Raw genomic sequence first — 19,914 nt, 5'->3', positions numbered from 1 at the left:
ACATGCAAACTGGCTATAAACTGGGGAGCCCAGAAAGCAGCAACCTCAGGGACGCGGGAGGCCACGAACGAAACTCAGGAAACCAGGACTAACGTATCACTGGAATGTCAAAGCTCACACCCTGGGCACTGCTCCGAGGCAGGCTGGTGGAGCGTGTGGAGCGAGCTGCAGGGTAGACTGGACTCCAGCTTGTGGAAGTGGCTTTAAGTCGGTGGCCGCACTCGCTGGCTCCGCTTCTTCACATCTCGGGGATAAGCCCGGGGTGTCATCGGGGCCGGGACGTGCACCGGCACGAGCCTCAGAGGAACAGCACTACCCGCCGCAGCCTAAGCGCCTTCCGGGGGTCGCCCCGCCCCAGGCCCGGCCTCCGCAGCGCGAGGCTAGGACCCAGGCGCGAGATCCCTCCCGCCGGGCTGCGGTGCGCAGGCGCGGCGCGTGGCGGCTCGTCGGCGTCCCGGCCTGCCTCGCGCGCGCTGACGTCGCGCAGCCTCGTCCGCGCCGTCGCCGTCGCTGCCACCGACGCCGCCATTGGAATCGTCCCCTCGTCCGTGTGTTCCGTCCCTGCTTACCGCGCTGCGTCGTGTCCCGCGAGCGGCCCGCGCGCCCATCAGCCGCCGCCGCGGCCTCCCGGCCGGCGCCCGGGCAGGGGGCGGCGGGCCCGGGGCCGCGAGAGTGCGGGTGACAGGCCCGGCCTCGCGGGAGGCCGAGGCGGCGGGCGCTCCCGCCCCGCGCCGGCTGTTCATGAAGCATGTCGGCCACCAGCGTGGACCCCCAGGTAGCGGGCCGGGCCGGGGTCGCGGAGTTGGGGGCTTGGGTCTCGCGGGCAGGGCCTGGGGTCGCGGGAACGGGGTCTGGGGTCGGGGCTCCTGGCAGAGTCGCGTGTGACCGCCGATTCGGTCCGCGCCGGAGCGCGCCGCCGCCCGCGAGCGGTTCTGGTAAATAACTTTTGTTTCCCTTTCCTTCGGGTTTGTCCGCTGGTACGTCCCGGCCTGCGGCGGTGCAGAGAAGCAAAGGACAAGACAATAAAGGTAAGCGGCGTCGGGGGGCGGGCAGGCCGGAGTGAGGACCGTGGGGAGAGGCCGGGAAGCGCGCCGAGAGGGCACTGCCCGGCTCCGGGGAGAGCACTCCATCTGGGCTGTGGGGCCGGGACTGGGCAGGTGGGAGCGGGGACCTCCGCGGGTGGTGAGAGGAGCCGCAAGGTGTCGCGGGGGGGCGGGGGGGCCGAGGAGCGAGGGACCGGAAGCCCGAGCCCGGCCGGGTGTCAGCGGCCGCCGCGGGCGAAGCGCCTGGGCCCTGGGACTCGCTCCGCGCGCACTTCAGCCCTTGTCTCCCACGTCCCTGGTCCTCGCCATGTCCTGGCCCGGGGCAAACCCCCGAATTAACTGCGAGAGTCTCGAGTGACACTTTCAACCAGTGTGTGTGTGACTCCGGCGGAACCAAACAGGGTTCCTCGAGTTTTCAGTTGGAAAAGGCCCAGCACTTTACTTACATTTTCTTTCCTTTTCTGGTTGGGCCGTGTGACTGGGAAAGACGCAGAGCCAGGTAATAAGCTGAGAAACATCTTTCAGGCACAGGCTGTTTCCCAGCTGCAGCTGTGCTGACCCGGCTGGTCCGCTGCCTCGTGCGGGCTGTTGGGCTTGACTGACGCCTTAGACCACTTCCTCTGCGTTAAAACCTGGCTCCGCCGTGCCGGCGCTGTTTTGTGTGCGCCTCTGTTTTGTCCCCATCCGTCAAATAAAGATGAAGTCTTTATCCAGAAAGCATAACCTCAGCGATTGAAAGTTCTAACTAGTTGTATAAATACTAGTTTCATGCTCTTTATGTCCATTTCTAAGTAAAAGCAATTTCTACCAGAAATTGATGTGCATAGACTTTATTACCTTTAATTTCCATACTTAAAAGTAATTTTAAAAAATGCAAACATAATATTTGTTTCTGCTATTCTAGTACAAAATGGTTCTTTGCATCAGAAGGATACAGTTCATGACAATGACTTTGAGCCCTACCTTTCTGGACAGTCAAATCAGGTGAGTTTATCTTTTTTAGCATGTATTTCTACATTAGTTTTGACTGCGTTATGTGATGTGCCTTTACTGCTATATTGTTGGCTGTATTATTTTAAACGACAAAGAAGCGGACTGGCGTACGGAAGGAACAGGAAGACTGCTGATGAGGACGAGCTGGGGTTGAAAGTGCCGTGGCGCTGGATTTCTCTAAGGACGTGCAGTCCCGCTGGGGCTGGCATAAGCTGACTTCTAGTTGGCCTCGGCCTTGGTCAGCAACCTGCTGCCTAGGACCAGTTGGAGGCGTGAGAAGTTCTCTGATGTTCTCAGGTGATGGGCAGTGTGGTCCAGGAGAGCAGCTAGGAGCCCCGCTCTGGGGTCCAACTCCTTCCTTGGGTTAGAATCTCAGCCCCACCACTGGCTGCTGCTCCCTCAAATGGCTTGCCTCCTGCGCCTGTTTCCTTTTCTATAAGCAGACAGTGGTGAGTGCCTCACAGAAGTGACGGGGGTGCCATGAGCTGGAGCAGGGAGCTCGGAGACGGGGCCGATACAGGGCCCAGTGAGTTGTAGCCACCTGGTGTGCTTAGGGTTTCAGGTTTCTTGGCCTTGGCACTGTGAACATTTAGGACTGAAATTTGTGTTGTGTGTTTAGCAGCCTTCCTGGCATTCATCCATGAGATGCCATTAGTAACTGCCTCAACCACCACCACCAGTGTGACAGCCAAGTGTCTCCTGGGGGTAAATTGCCCTGGTTAAAGTCACTTGGGATAGTTGGAGTTAAGGTTTAATATATAAATATAATATCTCCCACTTTTAAAACACACTGTGCTCGTTTGCTTTAGAATAAAAGCATGCTTTGCCTCTTCCCTGTGGTGAACTAGAGCCAGCCTGCCCTTCTCTAAAGTGTCTCAGGACTTCTCCTCCCCCTGCCTCCTCCTCCTACTGTGCTACAGGTGGGCAGCTGGGCCCGAGAATCTGCCCTGCCTCTGGGGGGACCAGGAGCCTTGGCGGTTCCTCCAGTGGTGACAGCAAGAAGTTAATGGGCTTATTTTTCTGATTGTCTTATTTTTCTTAGGTGATTTAAATACTATGCAAATATTGTGTGGTAATTTTAACCAAAAGGAGGGGTGCGTCAGTACACTTGAAATTTATTCTAGGAAGCGGAGCTTTCGTGTTACTTCGGGATTTGTTAAAATGGACTAGGTTTCTGGTGTCGGTGGAGTGGTCACAGCTCTGTGCCGCTCTGGGGAAGCCGTGTGGAAAGACCCTCGTAGTTGAAGCTCCATGTGAACAGCCTGAAAACGGCCCCTTTGTCCTGATTGTTAAGAGACGCACTTTTCAGCCTTTGCTTAACAGTAAATCCAGGCTCTGGTTTTCACAGAAACACCAGCTGTTTGGATGGTAGGAAGCGGGGAGGAGGGAGAGGAGGGCCCTTGGTCTTGCAGACGGAGAAACCAAAGAGCAGAGGCAGCCGAGCTTGGCCGTGCAGAGCCAGGCCCCTCTCCTCTGTCCCTGTGTCTGTGGTCACTATCTTTCAGGGCCATGGGGCCCAGCTGCCCTGCAGTCAGGACTCAGCAACCTGGCCATGTGGACCCTGCTGGCAGACAGACTCCTGTTACCCTGTTAGGAAAGTGCTCTTTGCGTCTTGGTTCCCAATTCCCACTGAGCAAATGCCGGGTGTCCAGCCGCCAGGTGCTAGTGAGGGAGGGACAGAGATTGGAGTGGCTGAGCAGTGAGCTCAGTCCCGGTGGTGGCACCCGCGAGCTGAGGTGGTGTGGACGTGTGGCTAGCTGCGCAGGCGCAGTTCTAGGAGGACTTTCCCTTGTGCACATGTACACCTCTCCCTGTGGTGCTTTTCTTTTAACCCAGATGTTTGCTGTCGCCGTCAGAGGCTACTTTTATCTTGTACGGCCTTGACACTGGGTGATGTGGAGGACATTGCAAGGCCTGCCTGTGGTCGGGAGCCTTGGCAGTGGGATCATTGCCCTGGGTGGGGCCTGTAGCAGAGGCTGGCCATCCTGAGCACAGCTGGCAGGATCCAGAGGAATTAACCCTCATTGTCAAGGTGCTCAAACCTCCTCCTCCAGGCAGGAAGCAAATGCAGAAATTCTGTGGCTGCCAAGCTGCCATCTCCATATGAGCTCGCAGGCTGAAGTCACAGCTCTGAGCTCAAGGAAGGGGCAGAGCTGGTTTCCTGCGAGTCCAGTCACTTGGTCACTGTTTTCATAATTGCCCTTGATGCTTTTCTTTTTACATAATTTATTCAAGTTTCTTTTGTTTCCTTTTAAAGTAAATGCTTCTCGGCATAATGTTCTGTTCCCCGGGCTTCTGAAGGGTCCTTGTTTTCTCTCTAGTTTCTTCTCTTGGTCACTGATGGCTGAGTCACGTTATTGTTTGTGAAACGTGTAAAGCATTTGAGTAATTTCAGAATCCCTTCCTTCTCAAAAAAAAGGATATAGGAAGCAGATATTTCAACTTTAAAATAAACTTACCTGGTCATTCAGAATGAGAGGTTTTTGTTTTGTTTTTTAGTGTGGTTAAATTTTTGTAAATATGAAAAACTTAAAAAAATTATTTTTATTGATTTCAGAGAGGAAGGGAGAGGGAGAGAGAGATAGAAACATCAATGATGAGAGAATCATTGATCAACTGCCTCCTGCACACCCCTCACTGGGGATCGAACTGGCAACCCAGGCAGGGCATGAGTCCTGTCCGAGAATCGAACCGTGACCTCCTGGTTCATAGGTATATGCTCAACCACTGAGCCACACAGGCCGGGCTGAAAAACTTTTAATTCCAGAATAGATTTAAAGCTTTTGTTGTGTTTAACTGTTTGTTTTCCCAAAGAAAATGATCCGGGGATAGTCACTGACTATTTGAATTTGTTTCTTTGGCATGCCCATTTGTTCACAGTTTTGACTTAGTCACCAGATGTCCTGCTGAGTTCAGCGCCTGGGGCTCCTTCTCTATGTCAGAAGGCTGGTTTTGCCTTGACCATTGTCAGTGGGTGTGGCCTGAGTGGCAGTCCCTCCTGGGAAAGTGCCAGAGGTGGTGGTTTTACCTTCTAGAACAGTGATGGCGAACCTATGACACGCGTGTCACAGGTGACACGCGAACTCATTTTTTTGGTTGACTTTTCTTTGTTAAATGGCATTTAAATATGTAAAATAAATATCAAAAATATAAGTCTTTGTTCTACTATGGTTGCAAAAATCAAAACATTTTTATATGTGACACGGCACCAGAGTTAAGTTAGGGTTTTTCAAAATGCTGACACGCCGAGCTCAAAAGGTTCGCCATCACTGTTCTAGAAGAAGACGCCTGCTCACAGGTGTCATGCACTAAGAAATTTGTTCTCCTTTGGTTTATGCACCATGTCCCTGGTGAATGGACTCCAGGTCACCACCTCAGGTGTACAGTTGACCAAGGGACGGCTTGTTGGCTGTACAGAGGCTAAGCTGAGGCAGGTTTGGGCTGGAGCACACCTTGTCGCATCCCGTGTGGGGAGCTCATGCCCCGGGCACAGGGAGGACATCAGCTATGAGCCCTCCATGTCTGCGTTTTCATTGGTGGGTTGCAGTCCACTAGTGTCAGTTCTCTAAGTTTAGGAACTACCTCCCTCACAGGGCAAGGCTGGAAGCTGTGGTGTGGATGGCAGCCTAACCTGCAGCCCATTCAGATTTCACATGGGGTTCACATCTCTAGGTTTCTTTCTGCTCAGGATGACTTATTCCAAATAGCTTGTTGAGTGAACCTGCTGTGTCCTGTTGGTGTGGCTGGTGCTTTGCAGTCTCTTTCCCACCGTCGGCGTTCTCTGTGTCTCCTCCAGCCCTGAGAATAGTCTAACTCATTATCCCCTGTTGTTTCCACAGAGTAACAGTTACCCCTCCATGGCTGACCCCTACCTGTCCAGCTATTACCCGCCGTCCATTGGATTCCCTTACTCCCTTAATGAGGCACCGTGGTCAACTGGAGGGGACCCTCCCATCCCGTACCTCACCACCTACGGACAGCTCAGCAATGGCGATCATCACTTCATGCATGACGCCGTGTTTGGACAGCCTGGGGGCCTGGGGAACAACATCTATCAGCACAGGTTTAATTTCTTCCCTGAAAACCCTGCCTTCTCAGCCTGGGGGACAAGTGGGTCTCAGGGACAGCAGGCCCAGAGTTCTGCTTATGGGAGCAGCTACACCTACCCGCCGAGCTCCCTGGGTGGCACGATTGTGGACGGGCAGACGGGCTTTCACAGCGACACCCTCAACAAGGCCCCCGGGATGAACAGCCTGGAGCAGGGCATGGTGGGCCTGAAGATCGGTGATGTCACCACCTCTGCAGTTAAGACAGTGGGCTCAGTCGTCAGCAGTGTGGCAATGACTGGTGTGCTTTCTGGCAATGGTGGGACAAATGTAAACATGCCGGTTTCGAAGCCGACTTCATGGGCTGCCATCGCCAGCAAGCCAGCAAAGCCGCAGCCGAAAATGAAAGCCAAGGGCGGACCTGTCATCGGGGCCGCACTGCCCCCTCCGCCTATAAAGCATAACATGGACATTGGCACCTGGGATAACAAGGGGCCCGTGCCCAAGGCCCTGGCCCCACAGCAGGTGCCGGCTCCCCAATCTGCCCCCCAGCCTCAACCGGTTGTGCAGCCTCTGTCAGTTCAGCCCCCACCTTTGGCCCAACCACAGTATCAGAGTTCTCAGCCGTTGCCCCAAACCCGCTGGGTCGCCCCCCGCAACAGGAATGCAGCGTTTGGGCAGAGCTCGGGGACGGGGGGTAACAGTCACTCCCCTGGAAGCACCCAGTCTGGTTCTGCCCTGAGCGCAGAATCCCATCCAGTCCTTGAGAAACTGAAGGCTGCCCACAGCTACAACCCTAAGGAGTTTGACTGGAACCTGCGGAGTGGCCGCGTGTTCATAATAAAGAGCTACTCGGAGGATGACGTGCACCGCTCCATCAAGTACTCCATCTGGTGCAGCACCGAGCACGGTAACAAGCGCCTGGATGGCGCCTTCCGCTCCGTCGGCAGCAAGGGACCTGTCTACCTGCTCTTCAGCGTCAACGGTAGCGGCCACTTCTGTGGGGTGGCGGAGATGAAGTCGCCCGTGGACTACGGCACAAGTGCTGGGGTCTGGTCTCAGGACAAGTGGAAGGGCAAGTTTGACGTGAAGTGGATTTTTGTTAAGGACGTGCCCAACAACCAGCTCCGGCACATCCGACTGGAGAACAATGACAACAAGCCGGTCACAAACTCCCGCGACACCCAGGAGGTGCCCTTAGAAAAAGCAAAGCAAGTGCTGAAAATCATCGCCTCCTACAAGCACACCACTTCCATCTTTGATGACTTTTCTCACTATGAGAAGCGACAGGAGGAAGAGGAGGTGGTGCGCAAGGTGAGTTGGGGTCCGGGGCCCTTACCTGGCCGGCGTAAAGCCTGGTGACGTTAGAGTGGACAACGGCCAGATATAACTTGATCCTTTTCCAGTTTTTAAGAAACAGTGATTGGGACCACAGTGCACAGTTCTGCTGGGAAGGACCTGAGGGTGACTCACTTTTCCTCTCTGAGTCATGGTCTTTCTAGTCTTTGTTGAGTCAGGGACGCTCTGTTCTTGGGCATTGGGGCCAAAGCGAGGCTGCTGGTCTGCGAGGCCCTACTCACTGAGGGAAGGACACTGATCTGCAGGTTGTTGTTTATTTTTTTCTCAAAAACCCAGTATCTTGCAGTTTTGGAAAGTTGACCCAGCTCTCTGTGGATGAGAGAATGGCGGGAGAGGGGACTGGATTCAGACATGTCAGAACAGCCCAAGCCAGCAGGCCTGGAGATGGGTCTCTGAGGGTCCAGCTTCCCATTATGCGGAGACACCTGGAGCCCGCGCAGTGGAGCCTGCTCGGGAGAGAACACGCAGGTGCCCACAGGCTGGCCCTAAAGTGGGAGCACGAGGGCAACTGAACATTCTGAGGCAACTTAGTCCTGAGAGTCTGTCCTGTGTCTTTGTTTTTAAAATGTCCTTTCTTTCATGAAATGTCAGGTGGTAATCAATGCATTTTCAATCTTTTTTGGTTGTCCGTGTTAAAGCATCACCCACCTGTGAGCTTCAAATGTCCCAAAGCATTTAGCAGAAAGGCGGCAAACTGGACCTATCGTTGGTGGTGGTAAAAGTTTATACTTAAAGGTGTCAGCTCGGTGAGCACACTTGGAAAATAAGTTGGTCTCTCATTGTCTCTTGTGCAGAAAATAGAAAGGCTTGTCATTTATTTCCAGTTACTGAAATGCTGTATTTTAGCTCTTTTAGGTATAGCATAAAATACCTAAATAAGTAAAATTGCTGAATTTACAGCGACAGAACAGAGCTCATTGGTTATGCAATTTGAGGGCCTTAGGCGGCTTGCAGCTGGTTCTTGCTGTGTGTGCAGTTCGTCTTAAATACTGCGATTTCCCTAAATATCATGAGTTTCTAAAGGGGGTGATGAGCAGAGGAATAGATTTCTGCCCCTCACCTGTATGGTGTTTAGAACATTCTAGTGCCTTAAAACTTGCAATGTAGCAGCTAAACCCTCAGATGTCTGGCAGTGAGTTGGGTGTTGGGAATGGAAGCTTGCAGTCAGACCTGGGCACTCAGCTTTAAGCCCTTCCCCAGCCAGCCCACCAGGCCTTTGAAATTCCACTGGGACACAAATGTGGCTTCTGTGGCTTCCCTGGGCATCCCCGGAATGCTCCGCAGATGCCTCCCAGACCTGGCGCTCACCAGCTCACGTGTGTCAGCACCACTTTTAACTTACACGATGGGAGGGACAGGCGGGGGGCTGAATGGTTAACATTCGTGCTCACTGTGCCTTAGACTGGGTGATTCTTGCCTGCTCCCCAGCACCTCCCACAGGGCACTCTGGGTTCCCTGGTCGTCAGGAGTCGGACGCTGGGCTCTGAAGAACAGACGGACTGAGAGGCGTTTGGGTTCTTCAGACCCAGGCCTGTGCTTAGGCTGCCTGGCTCTCAGGACACCTAGGAACCGAGGTGCTTTTGCCAGTAAGTTGCAGGTGACGTTTGGCAGGACTGCTGTGCCGTCCCATCTAAGCTAAAATTTGGAGACTCACTGATTCCTTAAGGAGCAGTAACTCACGAGCTGCATCAAACCTGGTCCTGTAGGTGAGTGTCAGTCCCTGGGAGTGTCAGTCCGTTTTGCTGCTAAAGCTCTCCTGTGAGGACAGCTTCTAGGGCCCGGGTCCTCCCATCACAGCCAGCCAGCCACAGAAGCCCAAGGGCTTTCAGAGCACCAGGCGAGCCGGCGCGGTGTGTGACGGTGGCCTTTGTTAAGAGAACCAGGGACACTCAGGTGCCGAGTCGGCCGGGAGGAGGTGCTGGTGCTGGAGCGGTGCATCTTCAGGGCCGGTTGCTCGTTGGAAAGTAGCGCAGGGCCTCTGGCAAGCTCCCTGCCCTGGGCGATGGGGGAGGTGGATGTGGGGAGAGAATTGGGGTGTGTTGTTTACCTGAAGACACATTCAGTTCATTTTTAGCAAAAGGGGGTTCATCTTGTTTCATCACCCTTTCAGTGTCTAGTAACCCCGTCTGTTGGGGACTCTGTCACGACCAGCTCCACGTATCAGGTGTCCTTCAGGAGTTTCGTCCTCACTACCGGACGGGGCAGGATGAAGTGGGCAAGCAGGGCGGCACCGGGGTGCGGGGGCAGGTGCTCCTCTTGGGCACATCCCCAGGTCTCGAGCTAAGCATAGTCACAGCCTTGTGAGGACCCCTGCTACCGGGACCCAGCGAGCGGGGAGGCACCCCTGGGAGTCACAGCTTGTCACATCCCCTGGGACACACCAACCAGAGGGGCTTTGCCTGGAACAGGTGGATGCCAGGCGAAGTGGTTGGCAGGCCTGGTCTGCACAGCTGGAACCCTGAACCCTGAAGCCTGGAGCTGCTGGTGGACGGGAGTATCCAGTGCTGGTGGGTGTGGCCGGTCCCAGTGGAGCCCGGGTCCAGATCTGGCTGCAGCCCCCAGGGCAGCCTGGGGCTCAGTGTTGAGGGAGTTGGTTCACATGTTCACCCCAGGTGTTAAACTTGCTTCCTCTTTTCTTTTTTACAGGAACGGCAGAATCGGAACAAACAGTAAGGATGAGCTGGTTTCTGTTATGATCTAATGTTTGATTGAAAAGCCAAGTTTCAGAACGTGTGCTTGGTGCTGTGCCTGGGTCAGCCCAGCCGTCTTCCTGTGCAGGCCTTGTGCTGCCTCTCTGCGTTCTCTGTCATTTGTTTTTGCCCAGGTGGCTCTTCACTCATGTGTATTTTTTCTGTGTATTATAGTATTGTAGAACTCACTAATAAAGAAAGTTTTCGTCAGCTTATCAATCAGATTGACCTAATGCGAAATATAAATATCTTTAAAAAAAAAACCTAATGCACCCCCAAAGAATTTTTTTGGGGGGCAGGAATTATGTGCTTGTTCTTATATTCAAAGCCATCTAACATCTTTCTTTGAGATTATTTCTCACCCCTGTTGCCTCGTCTTGAATGTATCGAACCATGAGTTTTGTCATGTAGCATATGTGTTAAATACTCTCTTCAAAGTGCAAGTGAGCAATCACCTGGTTGGGCTGGTTTGCCATTTTATGATCAGTTACCTGTCTAAGAAGCTACTCTGCCATCTGTTTTTTACTAGAGAAAGATAAATTTTAGTTTTCCAGATTTGGTTACGGCTGTGTTTCCTTGGGCCGCCCACCCTCTCCAACCCCGCACCGGAATAGCACTGTCCAGCGGGGTGACAGCAGGGCCCGGTGTGCGGAGGTTAGGGTCCAGGGTTCAGGCCCCCTCAGTGTGTGCAACTCATTGTAACCCTTTATCTTCTCTTGAGAATCCTGATGCCATCTTACGTTTTTATACCAGTAATGCTGAGCTTGTATCGCTCTGCTCTGGTGCAGACAGTGTCATGGATGGTGCTGCCCACTGTAAATCTCACCGCGTGGCTACTTTTCTTCTTCCCGTCAATTGGTTTTTAAAAAGAAAACAAAAAAACTTTAGACACTGAGTGTTCGGTCATGTTTTGTGGAGTGAGGGCTGTTGCCCTCACTGTCACCTGGAGTTGAAGCATGGAAATGGTGCTCGTGCCCGCCACGCTCGCTCGCACACGCCTCTACACGTGCCCCCTAGAGGACTTGCCGTGTAGAGAGCAGATCTAAAAACTATTTACTCTGAATGGCCCTCTGAGTTCAAGTGTAGGTAGGCTGTATTATTTAGACTTGTGTTTAGAATGTGTCCCTTTCTCTGAACTGTTACCACTTGGATGGAGTCATGGACAACATGGGACACTGTTACCTTGAGAAAAGTACAAGCCTTAATAAACAATCCTATTACCACGTCTGGTGTCCTCTCATTCTTCACCCTGCTTGACGGGCTTTTAAAGGGTGTCCCAAAGTTCACTCAAGAAGTAATTTTGATAGAAGACACAGGTTTATAATTAAAAATTGTAAATTTTTTATTGATTCATAAAGTATACAGTATAGGGTTATGTATGGAATAGCATGTCGGGTAAATGGCCTCTACGGCTTTGCTGGCACGTACGCACTCTTGTTGAAATTTTCCATGACCGTTTTGCATAAATGTGGCTGAGTTTCGATAAGGCTCATTTTCATCTTGATGGCTTGGTTAATCGACAAAATTGTCACATTTGGGGTTCAGAAAATCCACGAGTGATTGTTGAGAAACAAATGCATCCACAACGTGTCACTGTTTGGTGCAGATTTGGGGCTGGAGGCATCATCGGACCATTCTTCGAAAATGCGGCTGCTCAGGCAATAACAGTTAATGGTGCTCACTATCGCGACATGATAACGCAGTTTTTGGTGCCTAAATTGCAAGATATGGATGTGGACGACGTGGTTTCAACAAGACGGTGCCACATGCCATACAGCCCAAGAAACAATTCAATTACTGCATGAGTCATTTCCTGGTCGTGTAATTTCCCGTTTTGGTGATCAGAATTGGCCGCCCAGATCATGCATATGTGCCAGCAAAGCCGTGGAGGCCATTTACCCGATATGCTATTCCATACATAACCCTATACTGTATACTTTATGAATCAATAAAAAACTTACAATTTTTAATTATAAACCTGTGTTTTCTATCAAAATTACTTGCGTGAATTTTGGGACACCCTTTAGCTGCAAAGCCAGTTAAAGGGTCACCCACTGCCCTAAAGCCCACAGGTCTGTTGGGGAGCTGATGACCCCCTAAGCCCTTCCTCGCCCTTGTTAGTCTGTTGGATGTAGAGGAACTCGAAAGACCCGGTTCTAACTCAAAATGAACAGTTCCCTGCATTTTGCCGTAAGCCTTTGAGAAAAGCAGAAGTACAGGGATTATGCTGTGAGGCCTGGGCCCACTGCCCCTCCAGCACTTAGCTGCTGACAGGTCTCTCCCCCTCATTCCCTCCTGTCCAGCTGCAGAAGGGGTGCCCTCTAGAGAAGTTGGTGTACAGTCAAGTTCGCCAGGTTTCCCCTTGGTTACAGCCTTGACAAGCATGACAAAGCCAGAGCATCAGTGTCATCCCAGAGAACCCCTCCCCTGCACCCAGGCAGGGATGGTCCTGGGTGGAAGGGGATACGGAACGTCCAGGACACGCCACTTGGAGGGTGTCCCCCGCCTGAGGACCGAGCTGCCAGGAGACGTGCAGCTTTGCCTTTGCTCAGAGGTGCTTCTCTGGCTTTATTTTGGAAAGAGTGTCAGACCTGGAGTGTCAGCCCCTCGCCTGCCGTTTCTCGGTTAGGTCAGTGAACATGACGTGGTCCCTGACTTGTGAAGTGGTGCGCTGGGGGTGCTGCAGTTGCAGTGATGTGGCCCTCTGTGTTAGGGGCTTCTAGGGTGGGCATGGGAGGAGACTGTGGCTGGTGACCAGGGAGCACAGGCCTTGACAACACCTCGGTCTGACAGGATCAGTTACTGACTGGCTGTGTGTTGAGTCCTTAAAAGTCACCCGCTCTGAAGGCTTCCTCCAAACCCTTGGAGCTGCCTTGCAGCATTCCTGGCACTCCGGGGTGCCTGGCCTGGTGTGGACGGTTCGAGGGATGTCATAATGTTCATGTGCACCAGATGCTGCCAGTAGCACATCCCTCCAAAGCAAACTGGGTCGGCCTTTCCCGTGTCCCACCCCAAGCACGCCCTGCGTGGACTCCCAGTTCCACCACGAGTGCTCTCAGTCCCTCTGGCTCAGGATTTCCTCACAGGGTCTGATGATAGGTGCTCAGGCAGCATCCTTGCAGGCCATCTGGTGTGTCACTGTCGCTGGCCTGGCTCACGGGCCCCTGTGTCTGTGGCAGGGAACCATGGGAAGGAACTGGCTCAGCGGCTGGCTTTTCAGCCAGGATCCTGTCCCTCAGTTTTCTTGCCATCCAGGATTGAGGAGGTTTTACTCTGATAGGATGGAGGCAGGTCACTCGCCTCTGTCCTGGCTCTCATCTGGTCCTCATTGTGCCTGTCAGTAGCCAGGGGCCAGCAGCAGTTTTGTTTTACAGCAGCAAGTGCCCTGACTTACTCCTGCACTCCCAGCACCGCGCCCCCCTGCATGCGCTCCCTGCACCTCCTCTGCACGAGCCCTCCTATGCCCTCCTATGGTCCCTGTCCCCTCCCTGCACCTTCCTACGTTCCCTCCCGCCCCTATGCCCTCCATGCATGAGCCCTGTACCCCACAAAATCCCTTCTTTGCAGCCTGCAGTTGCTTTTGCGATTTGTGAGTTGAATTATTTTTTAAAAAGCAACGTGTTAGAAAAGGCATTTGCACAGCTATCCTGTACCACAGTTTTACTGTAATCATTCTGTGGATGAGAGTCACATGGTGAAACTTTTGCGCTAAAAGAACACCCAGTAGACTGTTTCTTCTCAGAGTTCATCTTTATTTACTGGGAAGGACCCAAGAAGAGGGTCTGGATGAAGGGAGACTGCCTTCTAAACAGGAAGCAGAATGGCTTGCCCCTAGGGCAGGGGTGGGCAACCTTTTTGTGAGTGCTTGCCAAAACCAGCAAAATCTCTGACTCAAAATTCTTCTGGGTGCCAACCCTAATTTTTTGAGAACATGTTACACCTACTTGGTATCTCTTAAGGTGTACGTATGTGAAGAACCTCGAAGAAATAATAAAATTCATTCGAGCGACAAAAACACAGTATATGATGATGAAAAATACATTTATTTTTAATGTATACATGTACACTGAGAGTCCGACAGAAAACTTTCTGACTCCATTTGATATTATCAGTGGGACTTTTGCTGCTGCATCACTGATGACAGAGATTTTACATCCGGTTTATATTTCGTGACCTTCAGAGATATGCACGAGCTACTACTTTCATCCGTCAGGCTACTCCTGTTACGAGACTTAACAAAATTCATCACTGAGAACAAAGATTCACAAGCATATGTGGATGAAACCAAAACACTGGTCGGATCTAGGAAGGCAGGGAGAGTTAAGGCAGAGGCATAGAAATTGCTCTTCCCCTCTCTCGTCAATCCATGTCCATGGTCTTTAAGATAACTTGTTATGTAAAATTATTTATCTAAGATGCACCTACACTGAATTTATCTGAAAAATAAAAAAGTCGATATTAAGAAAAAACATTTAAATGGAAGATTATGAGAGGGTTTTGCGTGCCAGCAAAAGTTACTGGCGTTCCATGTTTGGCACGCATGCCAGGGGTTGCCCACCCCTGCCCTAGGGTCTCTGCACAGCTCTGGTGTGAAGTGGTTTGGAGATGTGAGTGAGGTGCCAAGACTGGTCTCCCTGACATTTTGGAGGATTGTGGGGAAACTGGAGACTGCCCAAGTGTCGGCTGGGTCTGGGGCTTCTTAGATACTGATGGCTGGGGGCCTTCATGGCTTGGGGAGAGCTCTCCTCATGTGGGGCTGGGGACCTGATATCACACCCCAGCTATCTTACTGAGCACTCCACACTTCACTAAACTCTCATCTCCGCCTTTCCTGCGCCTTCAGCATGTGGTCACCTTCTTAGGAGCACATGGGTCTTCTGAATGACCACAGTTCCAGTGGGTCTGCATCTTCCATTCTGCTTCAAGTAACTGAAAATAGGTCCCCATCCTGTGAGAGTGATGGTGTTGATGGTGATGGTAATGGTGGTGATGATGATGGTGATGGTAATGCTGGTGTTCATGGTGATGGTAATGATGGTGTTGATGGTGATGGTGATGATGGTGGTGATGGTGGTGATGGTGAAGATGGTGATGGTAATGATGGTGGTGATGGTGATGGTAATGACGGTGTTGATGGTGATGGTAATGATGGAGATGGTGATGGTGATGATGGTGGTGATGATGATGGTAATGACGGTGTTGATGGTGATGGTAATGATGGTGTTGATGATGATGGTAATGATGGTGGTGATGGTGATGGTAATGACGGTGTTGATGGTGATGGTAATGATGGTGATGGTGACGATGGTGGTGATGGTAATGATGGTGATGGTGATGGTAATGATGGTGGTGACGGTGTTGATGGTGATAGTGATGATGATGGTAATGATTATGATGATGGTGGTGGTGGTGATTATGATGATGATGGTAGAGATGGTGATGATAACTGCTCACATGTACTGAATGAACATGTCTTAACTCACTCTGCAGCCCGAGATGAGGAAACCAAGGCGCAGGGAGCTGCGGCCCAATGGCTTGAGGGAGGAGGGTACCTTCTGCCTGCTGTTGTCAAGAGGCACCTGCTCTGTCCCAGACTCAGTTCCAGCCGGGTCCCTGGGCAGAATGCAGGAACCCGTTACCCTCTCTGCCCATCAGGGTCTCATCCCCAGCAGGCTTGCCCTGACCTCAGTGGCACTTGTGGCCTGGTCCCTGTGAGAGACTCAGAAATATTTGATGAATGAATGAAGAGCATTTAAGTGTGCAGGGGCCTCTTGTGTGGGCCTGGGTGTCCTTCCTTCCCTCGGAGTCAGGGCAGTGGGCAGTCTCCCAGGAGGAGGGGGTCTGCCTCTGCTGTCACTCTCACAAGAGATGACCTTGGGGGCTGGCCTCTGCTGTCCCTGCAGTGCTCAGGTCCCAACTGGTCCTGTACAGGTGCACAATCCTGCAGCGGCTTGGAGGCACCCTCGTCTGGTGAGCACTGGCACCTGCAGGAGGCAGGTGCAGAGTCAGGTCCTCACAGATGAGCCTGAAGGGAGGGTCTGTGGGCTGGCTGTACTCAGACTCCACCTGGGCTTGGTGTGTGTGCTTTGTGGAGCAGCCCATCCTGACCCCACACAGACAACACCTGCTGCAGACTGTTGACCATTTGCACATTTTGACCATGGCAGCGCACAGCCAGGGCAGGGAGTGTCCTGGCCTGGTCTTGTTGCTCATCCATTCCTGTGGGTGCAGAGAGCTCACAGGGCCTACTTCCCGGGCTTGGTCCCAGGTTGGGGCTCTCAGGAGGTTCCAGAGCCGTCACACAAAAGGACAGCTAGGTGGGCTGCAGGCTGGATCCCCAGTAGTGGGTGTGTAGGAGGCAGACGATCAATGAATGATTCTCTCTCAACACAGATGTTTCTCTCTCTCCCTCTCCCTTCTTCACTGAAATAAATAAATATATATATACACACACTCACACACACACACACCCACAGCCAGGTGCTCGCCCAAGCCTGGAGGCCCTGGCATAAACCCGCGTGGAGGTGCAAGCCTGCTGAGGTCACTGGACTCTGGGGCCAGAGTGGTGTCCCCACCGCGTGTGATCCTGGGGTCAGGTTCTGCCAGGAGGCTGTGTTCCCTGGGGGAGGGAGTCCTGGAAGGGGGGAGCTGCAGGGACTACAGGCATCTTAGGGCAGCCTGACCAATCTGCAGCCTGTGGCTGGGGACCTGCTCTCTATTAGAGGGGCTGTGCCTTTCCATCTTGCTCAGTTTCCTACTCAGCCCCAGGGAGTGGCTCAGTGGCCATTGGCTTCTCCCAGGACCCACCCCCATCAGTGTCTGCAGCAATGGCTTGTAGAGGGGCCTCTTCTGAATCATTTCTGGCTCCCATTCCCCAGTACAGGTGTGATTCCTGCCCCTGCCTTCCTGCTGTGAGCTCTCTGGGTGGTGGGGGTGCGGGGATCAGCCTGGCCAGCTGGGGTGGGAGTAGACCTGGAAAGAGTAGGTGTGTGCCCATCTCTGTAGCCATTCTTGTCTTGGCTGCTGCTGACTCCCCACAAGAGAGCCTTGGTGGTCTGTACGTGTCACCTCTGCGGGGACAAGGACAGCTGTAGGAATGTAGGTGAGGTGTCCATGCAAATGTGTCCTTTCCGGGCTCTTCCTGACACGTGCCCCAGGGCGGTCAGCCCTGGCCTCCTCTTGCTTGGGCAGCCTCTCTTGCCCACCCCTGGGAGCTGCCCGGGTTTTTTCTTTCCTCTGTGCAGAGAAACAAGTTCCACGGGGAGTGGGACGCTGAGAAAGGAGGTGGGCCAGAGTCCAGGTGGGGTGAGGACACGCAGCTCCAGCCCAAGGGCAGGGAGGGGGTGAGGAGGGTGGCTCCTGCTTCCCAGATCCCACAGCCAGTTCTATGCCCCGCTACAGGGGTGAGGAGGTGCACAAGTCCTTTCTCCCTCTGACGAGCTGGGGAACAGCACCTCACCATTTTTATTTCTTCAGTTTGAGTTACCTCCAAACATTCTTACCCCACTAGCTGCTGGGAGCCCAGAGGTGCAGGTTGGGCTGCAAGGGTCTGACTTCTCAGGGTCACCCACCACCAGTGTCCAGGCTTATATCCCGAGCCAGAGGTTGCTGGGGCAGCAGAGAGCCTGGAGAGCCCAGTTCCCAGCCTGGGGCCTGGACTTGAGGGGCCTTGTCTGGAAGGTGAGCCAGGAGGGTGGGGTGTGTGGTTGCCTGGTGCTGGCTGACCCCTACCTGGCCCTGTAGCATTTCCCTCTCTGCTGCTGTGTCCAGGGGACACCTGGAGGAGTTGTGGAGGAGGCTACGGGCAGCTGGCTCCAGCCTTGACTGTTTATTAGGTTTTATTCAGAGCAGAGAGGCCCTGGGCAGGGTCAAGATGGGGGGGCATAGTCATCTATTTGTGTCTCCCTCCCTGGCCCCACACTGGAGGTGGCCCCCTCTGGACAGCCCTGGGCTGGGCCTCAGGTCAGTGAGCAGCTGGGGTTCAGGGATGTTCGGCATACTCGTTCAAGTGTGCTGCCCTCAGCATGCCTCCCACACACACCTCTGCGGGGTGTGTTGGTGGACCAGGCCCTGGTCAGGAGCTCTGGGGCGGTGAGCACTGAGCAGGGCACCCAGCCATGCCTCTGGAGGGGGTCAGTGGTCTGAGCATGGGTGTGTGTGGAGCATGTGACTGCAGGAGGGAGGGAGGCTGAGCATGGACACGCAGGGCTGCATTGGGTACTGAGCTCAGGTCCTGGGCTCAGCCATGAGGTCTGGGCATGTAGCCCTGCCCGCACTGCGGCAGTTGTCCAGCGAGGCCTGCTCTGGGGAGCCCAGGAACCCTGGGGCAGGGTGCAGTGACTTTAGGCCTTCCTTGGGGGAGGGTTCTAGGAGGAGGGTGTTCCCAAACTTGTTCCAGGGGGAACCCTAATCAGAGACCAACCAGCCCAGGACAGTGCCCGGGGCCCTCAGTTCCAGGTGTCCTCCTCCCGCCTGGCTAACCACTCAGAAGGCTCATCTGGTCAGGAGCCAAGCCCCATGAAGGGAGGTGGGCAAGCATGAAGCCAGAGAGCCAGGGGAGCAGGGGCCAGCTTCCCTCAGCGGGAGGGTCCATAATGGGGTTCAGGGAGGTTCTGAGCAGCCCCAAGAGAAAGCTCAGACTGGACAAAAGCCTGGCTCCTTCCACAACAGCAGGGACATCAGACCCAGGGCTTCCCCATCTCCCTCCACACACCGGACCAGAGGTGCCTCTGGGTGCTGTTCACACCCCTCACAGAGGAAGGACTGGGGAGAGGCCACCATGCCCAAGGCCAGTGCTGTGGGGCCAGCTCTGCCTCTCCATGGTCAGGCCCAGGCTTGCTGGGGCGTCCTTGCCACTTCCCTGTGCTCCACGGGGGCAGGAGATGGAGGGACAGGTGCCTGGCTCAGGGTGGGCACAGGAACATGGGGGCCCTGGCTTCTGCTCATGTCTGCAGCTGTCTCAGGGAGGGGCTGGAGGTCTGGGCTGAGGAGTGGGGGAAGCTTTAGGAGGGGAAGGGGCCAGGCCTGACACCTAAGTGGTCCTCTCTGTGCTGGTTTTCTGTTCCAGGCCTGGGGTTCAGGGGCTGGGGAATTTGGAGGGAACCAAGGCCCTGCTCAAGGCCCTACTTGGCCAGAGGGGCTCATCCCAGCTGCCATTAAGAGGAAAAACTGCGCAACTGCAAAGCAGGGTTGAGGACTTGCTGGAGGGGGAGGGTGGGCACCTTCCTGTGCCTTTGCCACTGATCTTCGCCAGAGTGGCCTGTCTGCACCAAGGTAGCCCAGTAAGACCCCAGGAGCAGTCAGGGAACTGGCTGGGGCAGGAAGGCAGGAGCCAGCGGGCAGAGCGCGTGCCACGTTACCAGCAGGTGGCGCTGGCTCCCCAGGACAGAAAAAAATGCCTGCAGCAAACCCGAGTGGGTGTCACTGCGGCTGCTGAGGGCGGAGGAGGGGTTTGACACCTTCCCCCTCGGCTGCGGAGCCTCACGTGCCTGAGTCCCGCATAGTCCAGAGCCAGGTCTGGGGCGCGATGCGGTCAGGCGCATGCACCTGCCCTTGTTTGCACCCTGGACACGTGTAGACTTGTCCTCCCCCCTCCCCACTTGAACCTCGTCCTCCAGGCTCAGGGCAGTTGCGGGGTCTCAGTGAGGGCCACCCCCACCCCGCGGCCCAGCCCACTGAGGGAGGACAGACTTTGCAGTGACCTCAGACCCTACTCCCTCCCTCGTTGTCATAGCAACAGTCCTGCGGTTTGGGCAAGTGGCCCTCGGGGCACAATTGGCCTCG

General features: G+C 54.0%; 1 protein-coding gene across 2 annotated transcripts; it reads left to right on the top strand.

The window, feature by feature from the left end:
- Positions 1-483: 483 nt before the first annotated feature.
- YTHDF1 (YTH N6-methyladenosine RNA binding protein 1) lies at positions 484-11,354 on the top strand. 2 transcript variants are annotated; one of them, XM_036323563.1, is made up of 5 exons: positions 484-775; positions 1,004-1,028; positions 1,948-2,027; positions 5,876-7,396; positions 10,088-11,354. In XM_036323563.1, the coding sequence occupies exons 1-5, from the start codon at positions 749-751 to the stop codon at positions 10,112-10,114; spliced, it is 1,680 nt and encodes a 559-aa protein (XP_036179456.1). In that variant the 5' UTR covers positions 484-748; the 3' UTR covers positions 10,115-11,354. The 2 variants fall into 2 exon arrangements, with proteins under 2 accessions (XP_036179456.1, XP_036179455.1); XM_036323562.1 differs by having other exon boundaries at positions 966-1,028.
- Positions 11,355-19,914: the final 8,560 nt, after the last annotated feature.

The sequence above is a fragment of the Myotis myotis genome, unplaced genomic scaffold, assembly GCF_014108235.1.
Source record: "Myotis myotis isolate mMyoMyo1 unplaced genomic scaffold, mMyoMyo1.p scaffold_m19_p_9, whole genome shotgun sequence".
NCBI lineage: Eukaryota > Metazoa > Chordata > Mammalia > Chiroptera > Vespertilionidae > Myotis > Myotis myotis.
Note: the sequence above shows the minus strand (reverse complement) of the source record. Positions and strands in the feature narration are given on the sequence as shown.